Source organism: Astyanax mexicanus, chromosome 24, assembly GCF_023375975.1.
Source record: "Astyanax mexicanus isolate ESR-SI-001 chromosome 24, AstMex3_surface, whole genome shotgun sequence".
Lineage (NCBI taxonomy): Eukaryota > Metazoa > Chordata > Actinopteri > Characiformes > Acestrorhamphidae > Astyanax > Astyanax mexicanus.
The window spans coordinates 16,808,569-16,816,915 of record NC_064431.1 but is presented as its reverse complement, the minus strand read 5'-3'; the positions used below and the strand labels follow the sequence as shown (position 1 = coordinate 16,816,915).

Below are 8,347 nucleotides of genomic sequence, written 5' to 3'. Positions count from 1 at the left end.
TTCAATTGATTGGAAGCAAGATGATGAGAAACATTGGGACAGGTAAAAATTCTCAATACATTTTGTTTGTTCTATAAAAACCTAGAATTCAGTTTTTGGATTAATCGGGCCCAGCTAAAAGTTTAAATAAACTACCGTCCCCATATGAGCACATGATTGTGTTTTTTTGTTTGTTTGTTTTTTGCAAAATAGCTTCCTGTACAAGTTAAGTTTATTATACTTGTTATATCCTGGTCATTCCAAATAGCTAGGAAAAATGCACACCAATTCCTGATATAAGACATTTGCCATAATTCGATTCAGAAGGAAAATGGAATCCTCTCTTTAGACTTCCTGGTCACCAGGTAGGGAATAAAGGTTAGTTCGATATATCAGCAGCTTCCTTCTCTAAAAACAGTTCAGACAGTTCCTAAACATCTGCATTAATCATTATTACACTTCCTGTGAATATCTCACAAAACAACGACTTTTATCACTTACATTGGATGGTTGGTGTAAAAAAAAATTATACTAAATAACAATAAAACGCCATGGCAAATAGTTCAGAAATCATTATTTGGTGGAATAACCTTGGTTTTTAATCACAGTTTTCATGCATCTTGGCATGTTCTCCTGCTTCGGTCTTACACAGTGCTTTTGGATAACTTTTCAGCCACTCCTGGTGCAAAACATTGAAGCAGTTCAGCTTGGTTTGATGGCTTGTGATCATCCATCTTCCTGTTGATTATATTCCAGAGGTTTTCAATTTGGTAAAATTAAAGAAACTTATCATTTTGAAGTGGTCTCTTATTTTTTTCCAGAGCTGTATGTATATTTTAACTGAGCTTCTGAGAGCAACCCATTCTTTCACTGTTTAGAAGCAGTTGCTATATAATCTATTATACTGTATACTATTCTATATACTCTGTTAGTATAATACTATTTATATTTATCACCATGATCTGCAGTACTATACTGACACCTAGCGGACAGGCATTCTATTACAGGTATGAAAGATTTTGGCTTTTTAAAAATTAAATATCTCCACAAATGAGTTTTCACTAACATCATTTACATTATACAAAATGAAAACTGCATCACAAATCCTAATATCTAATTAAAATGATCTGAAATTAGATTATAATTAGTCAATATAACATAAGAGAGCACAGTTCTGAAAAGAACACTTAGCTTGGTAGGCTAAAATGTATTTAATACCGTTAGCTTAGCATAGTTAATAGCAAATAAGCACCCGTCTTATTACTAGAAAACTTACAAAGAAGTATAAATGTACAACATTTAATCCCAAATGTCCTTGTGTTTCGGGTTTTTGTGCTAAACCCATTAACAAGCCCCCAGTGCTAAACACTAACTAGCTATGGTAATAGACCATTCAATGTTTTTTTTTCTTCCTACATTGTAAATTAATACTAAAGTCTTCCAGACGTGTGTGTAGACGTGTGGTAAACTTTAGTGTTAAACCAACTAAAATAGCATTACGCAAGCATTTGATGGCCTGTGTGTCTGCACTTGAGGATACTTTCAAATATTTTTTTCAAGTATGTTTTTAGTTCTTGCCATAATATGGATTAGAACATTACTAAATTCACTGTATACCAACACTACCTCTTCAAAACCTTCACAACTGATGCTCTCAAACACATTAAGAGGCAAGAAATTCAAGTAATTAACTCTTAACGAGTTCAGCACAGCTGTTAACTGAAAGCCTCAATTCTAGGTGTCTTTACCTCATAAATCTGACTGAGAAAATGCAGCCAAGATGTGCAAAACCCATCTATGCAAGAGGTGCTACTTGGAAAATCTAAAATATAAAACATATTCTGGTGTTTAACACTTTTTGACTAGTTAGAATGATCATTTAAAAAATCTACAATCTAAGCACTAGACTTAGTTTCAGATGTTTAAAAAAATATACACACTATATACACACTATATATAGATATATATTTAGTTTGACACTAAAACACATAATTCAAATAGTTACTAATCTGAACTAAAGACAAGACTACTTAAAATATAATTAGTGGTACCTTAATTTAGTATGTCATTAAATGTTTAGTCAAAAAATACAGTGGAATGAAAAGGTTTGGGCACCCCTGATAATTTCCATGACTTTCCTTTATTAATCATTGGTTGTTCAGTTCAGCAATTTCAGTTAATTATATCATATAGCAGACAAATACACCTGTGTATGTAAGTCAAGGATCAATGAGCATACCAAACATATGTTGTGTTCCAATAATTAGTGCTAAAGGTGTTCAAATAATTAAAACAAAATTTATGCTCCTACCTTATTATTATTTTGTTTAAAGAATTATTGCATGTTATGTAAATCCTAAAAACTTCATTTAACTTCTCAAATATCCCTGTGTTCATCTGCTATATGATATATTTAACTGAAAAAACATTTTCATACCATTTTATATACAGATATCTGCAATGCCAATGTTAAAATGGCCTGCCATAATCTGATGCCTGTGTAGCAGGACAGACTTAAAAGTCCTACAGTGAGCTTTCTCACTTTATTTGAGAAAGAAAATCTGCAGTCTCCCCAGCCCACTGTGGATAAGTCTGGACACCTCTGGTGTAAAACCTCCAGTGACTGTGGAGCAGTGGAACAGTGTTCTCCAGTGTGATGGAGCTCAATGTAATAGACAGGGTTTCAGCTAGATTTGTGTCTCTGTTAGAAACTCACCTTTATTTAACCCTGTGATCAAACCATTGTTTTATTATGTACAGAAGCAATATGCTTCAATAAAAAAGACCATTAATAAATTTAAATTAAACGATAATTTTACTCAAATGTTTCTGAAATATGGATGCATAAAAACAAACAGTGTAAGTGAAAAGGTACAGTTAAAAAAAATTACATCAATCAACACACTCACAACCCAATAAAAGAAAAACAGAAAGAGAGCGAGGGAGAGAGAGAGAGAATCAAGGCGAGGGAGTGAGAGCACCTCTGGGTGTCCTCTCCCCCATTTAGTGAAAGTAATTATACCTTTGTGCAAATTATACATAAATCATAACAGAAATTTATAAAAACTCCAGATTTGCTACAGTAAATCCATGATCACTACAAACCCCATGACTGGGGTCCTGACAGCGGTAGCTAACCAGTACCAGGATCATCTCCAACATAAGAATCAAAATTTGGTCAAATCAAAAGAGGTGGTCTCTGTCCGAATCAGCTGAACCATGGTACGTTTTGTCTGCAATGCTTAAGTTAGTGTTCTTGAGATGCTTTGAACCTTCCGACCCATTAAAGCCAGTTGAGACAGTCTATCTTCAGCAATTAAACAATAGAAAAAGAAAAAGAAGTGGTGTTGTGCCAAAATCTGACTCCCCTTGGCATGCAGACATGGCCTCCAGCACTAAGTGTACAAAAGATTACTCTGGTGATTCCATCTTAATCACCCACCATCACTATTGCACTCTTGTCTTCTGTCTCACGTATGTCTATTTGTGTCCTTGTTGTACATATAGTGTCTCCCATTCTTTAATATTATATATCTATTTTCTGTACTTGCTGTAATTTTTGGGAAGGAGTGTGACGTAATTTCAATTCTCTGTATGTCGTGTACATATGCAGTATTGACAATAAAACTACTTGACTTGACTGCATCTGCTGTAACTGTAGATTAATCCGTACTTATAAACAAAACAAAAGGAACAAAATGAATCCTCATTCTGCTGTGTGACACACCTACACTCAAAGGGAGTCACATTCTGGCAGCAACCCAGAATTCAGCATAACACCTGGAAAGGCAACTTTCCAAATTGATAACATTCTAAAATCAATCAGTGTAAAGTATAGAGAGACTCCGCACTCATAGATCATAGATGATAGATGATGTATTAAAGTTCATTAGTGTGCTCAGTCATTAAACTGCAGTGTGAATCCAAACCAGATAGGACCTTATGTACAGTATACAATCTATCAAACACATCAAGCTTCATCTGAACTTTAGTTCAAACATTTAGGTGGAAAAAAAAGGTCTGTAAACACGTCCGGTCCTCATATGTCTCCGTGATCTTTTGAATGTTTTAAAGTCTCTGAGTCTAATGATGAAAGAGAATTAAATGAGAGTAGGAAAAGTTCTTCTGACTCGTATCTTGAGTTTTTCACCATGTAGAGCAGGAATGCGATGGCCTCTTCTGGTTTGCCTGTGATTTTACACCATGTGGAGAAAGCTATTTGGGGGAGGGGTTACTAGAACTTGGCCCAGATAGCTTATCATGTAGTGTCTCCCAAAAAAGCTCAGGGTCACTCCCCTACTCCTCCACAGCAGTAGTCAACAGAAAATCTCTCACCCTTCAGCGAGTCCTGCAACACCACAAAAACACCTCGACCGCACAGAAGAACCAACAAAACTCTGTATTGACAGGCACAAATGTATGCAATAATAGTAATGATTAAAAATATAACAAAATAATAGGGTGATCGGCACTTATTATTAAAATATAAAATTATAATAATTAAATTATCTTAAAAAAGGATAGAAATGTCTTATGTTTGGGTCAGGGCACCTTCAATCACTCCCATCATTTAATGTTTTTGGATTCTTTTAACCTTTAAGCTTATTAAAGATAAATAAGATATGAGCTAACTAACAAGTAAGAATTCAAGTTCAACCACACAAGACTGACTCTCACTGAAATACCGAAATACCACATAGGTGTCAGTCAGTGAACTTAGTGTGTTCGGCAGCGTTAGAGCAGATTATGAGTATCTGCAGTTGTTCTGTAGTAAAGTTATAATATAGTAGGAGTGTTGGAGTTCAGCAGCAGCAGATGTTGTTGGTTCAGTGAGCAGCAGCAATAGCTTAGCCAGTTCACAGTACCCTTGTACTGTTATTCCAGTACCTCCCTATAAAGAGCTTTGGTTTGTGTGTAAACTTGTGGGCGAACTAATTACAAGTAGGGCTGAATGAAACTGACATTGCAACATCTTTTTTTCTCCCACAATATTTATAATAGTGTGACATTAAACAAGATACAGAAATTAGAACCAGATTGTCAATGATCCAACATGTGATTATATAAATAATGCACTCTGTGTGTCCAATACTGGAGTACAATAAATGAAAATGAGCAGATATTATCTGTCTCTGGTAGATATTTCATTTTCATTTTGCATTGAGCAAGAGCAGCTAAAGAGGTTTACCAGGTTATTGTGCATGCCCGCAATGTGATGACTGTGATACTGAAATGATATTGGTCTATTTGCCAAACAGGAGTTAGGCCTAGTGTTACACTATCCCTCATTTTCCTGTCACAATTTCCTTTCAATGGAAAATCTCCATTCAAAAATGGCTGTGTAGTCCAAGATTATGCTTAAAGCCTGACTGGGGAAACTGCTCCTAAATTGCAAAGCCCTAGTTTACAGTGTTTAATTTGACACTTAGATCAATAGGTTCGTCCAGATTCCTGGAGCACTTATGGTTCTTTAGTCCAGTGGAAAGCCTGAAGGTCCGCCCACACTCCGGGCAGCAGTATGGCTTCTCTCCAGTGTGGATGCGCTTGTGTTGGTGTAAGTTGCTGGTGTTATTGAAGCTCTTGCCGCACTCCGAGCAGCTGAATGGCTTCTCTCCGGTGTGAACTCGCTGGTGAGCCTGGAGCTGGTCGTTCCGGCTGAAGGTCTTGTCGCAGTCCGGACAGGGGAATGGCTTCTCCCCGGTGTGAAGGCGTTGGTGCGACCGAAGGGCGCTTCCCTGAGTGAAGGCCATCCCGCAGTCGTTGCAGACGTACGGCTTCTCTCCAGTGTGAACTCGCTGGTGTACCTTGAGGGAGCCACCCTGTCGGAAACTCTTGCCGCAGTCGCCACAGACGTATGGCTTTTCCCCGGTGTGAGTGCGCTTGTGTGCGTTGAGGTCACACTGGTTCTTGAAGGCTTTGTCACAGTCGCCACAGACGTAAGGCCGCTCACCGGTGTGGACGCGCTCGTGCTGCTGGAGGTAGCCCAGCTGGCTGAAGCTCTTGTCGCACTCCGAGCACTGGTACGGCTTCTCTCCCGTGTGAATCCGCTGGTGCGCACGGAGATTCGCCTTGTCTCTGAAACATTTTCCGCACTCGTCGCAGGTGTACGGCTTCTCTCCGGTGTGTATTTTCTGGTGTAGTTTCAGGCTGCTCTGCTGACTGAAGCTCTTGTTGCACTCTGTGCAGGAGTATGGCTTCTCTCCGGTGTGAATTCTCTGGTGTATTAGAAGGTATCTCCACTGACTGAAGGCTTTCCCGCACTCACAGCACAGGTAACTGGTCACCTTGTTGTCAATTCGCTGTGCAAGGTGGAAGGTACTAGAAGACATCTGCAGAGCATTGAAGATTTCGGACTCCATGTTGGACTCCATGTTGGACTCCATGTTGGACTCCATGTTGGACTCCATGTTGGACTCCATGTTGGACTCCATGTTGGACTCCATGTTGGACTCCATGTTGGACTCCATGTTGGACTCCATGGTTTCCTCCTTTACAATGATCTTCTCCACACTGGGCTCAAGATTCTCCTCCTTTACAGTGGTCTCACCCACCATGTTGAAGTCCTTCACAATGGTCTTTTCTACGCTGGACTCATCCAGGTTGGGTTCCACAGTCTCCTCCTTCACATTCGACTCCATATTCTCACAAACTTTCCTGTTGTCAGCAGTGTAATAAATCTCTCTGGCTGGTAACAGTAGATGATTGGTAACAGGGTATTCACCATCTCTGAAAAAGAAAAAAAAAAAAAGAAAAGAATTAAGGTCAATTTGAAATGCAGTGACAGTGCATTGGCCAATCAACAACCACTCTGGCAGCAGGAATTTACCCCTGCAACGATTAATTATGTAACGTTAAAACATTTATTACTTGAATTTATCACTATTTTTTTTGCTTTACTTTTTGATTTATTCATAGACAAATATTATATACACATTTGAAACTGTAATAAATCATTTATTTTACATTTTGAACAAATGTAAAATTCCAGACTGAATTTGATTTGAATTTTATTTCCTGCTGTAATTTTATAGATACGGACATTTCTGTGTGAAATATATTTGCATGCTTGGAGTGGTCGAATATGGTTTGTGTGACACTGCTGTAAATATGTATACGTTCTTATGGATGTATTTATTATAAAATGCTTATTTCCTAAAGTAAAAACATATTAACCTAGCCCAATCTGGAGAAGGCTGTCACATATGTTTCACATTTGAATAATTTTAGATTTAATAAATTGAAACATTATTACCAGACTATTTTACCTAGAGTATATACACTAAATGATCGGTTAGTAATTATTAACGAATAATATAAAGTTCAATAGTAACAACTTGTAGAAACGTATTAATAACAGGGGCTGATAGATAACGTTAGCTAGGTTAACTAACTGGCTAATCATCTGTCTTGGGGTGATATTCCACAATAAAAGTCCTCAGGTTAAAGCACATTTCTGTGCAGAGCTGTGTAACTGTTAAAAGAATGAACCCTGGTGAAAACTGAGAGAGAAATGGAAAAGGGAAAATAAGAATTAAACTTGGTAAAAGGAGAGTTTGGAGGTGCCAGAAGGGGAAAAACTTACAGAACCGATACCAGCAGGCTGTCACTCCCCCGGACCGGGCCCGGCTCAGCTGCAGTTCTTACAGCAACACTATAAGTTAACAGCTGCTGATTTCTGATTTTTATATATATTTAGAGTTCACACGAGCCTGCCCGTTAGTGCTGTCTACACGCGCCTGTCGGAATGGCGAGCCCGGCTCTTTAAATGCTTTGTTGTCGGAGCGACGCGAACAATGGCGGAACACACCGCCAGCTAATGCACAAGTACAGAGCAGCCCTGTCAAAATAAAAGCCCTCAAGCGGAGTGGGCGAGTTGAGTCTGGATACAGACGTTCGCTGTTAAAACGTGTCCAATAATAATATTCTCTCAAAATAATCATATACCATTTGTTTCATTTATATTTTTACATGTAATTATTCATTTTATTTTATTAGTCTCAAGGAGCAGACGTTTTATATTTATTGGAGGCATAAAGGGTATCCATTCCCCCACTATGCTACAGAGGGCGCTGTGGCCGCTAATGATGATGATAGTGAACTTAATGGTTAACATCAATGGCAGTTACAATATACAGTGAAAAAAATAATTATATCAAAATGTCTGAATGATTTGAATTAGTTGTTAAATCTTGCTGAGCAGCAAAATACAGTTTGAGAAAATAAAAATAAATAACTAAACATTGAGGACACACTGACTTTGACAAAGGTATACTGCTTAGTATAATATTCAAATTTAATTCAATAATTTAAATGCTCAGAAATTGTGAGAGATGTTAAAATTATTTTTACACATATTTTTATTAATTTT

At 37.7% G+C, this 8,347-nt stretch overlaps 1 protein-coding gene across 1 annotated transcript; it reads right to left on the bottom strand.

The window, feature by feature from the left end:
• Positions 1-2,771: 2,771 nt before the first annotated feature.
• Positions 2,772-7,818, bottom strand: LOC103024118 (zinc finger protein 501). The gene is made up of 2 exons (XM_007248438.4): positions 7,562-7,818; positions 2,772-6,705 (listed from the first exon to the last, which is right to left on the bottom strand). Exon 2 carries the CDS (start codon positions 6,615-6,617, stop codon positions 5,379-5,381), a length of 1,239 nt encoding a protein of 412 aa, XP_007248500.4. The 5' UTR covers positions 6,618-6,705; positions 7,562-7,818; the 3' UTR covers positions 2,772-5,378.
• Between the last annotated feature and the right edge of the window lie 529 nt (positions 7,819-8,347).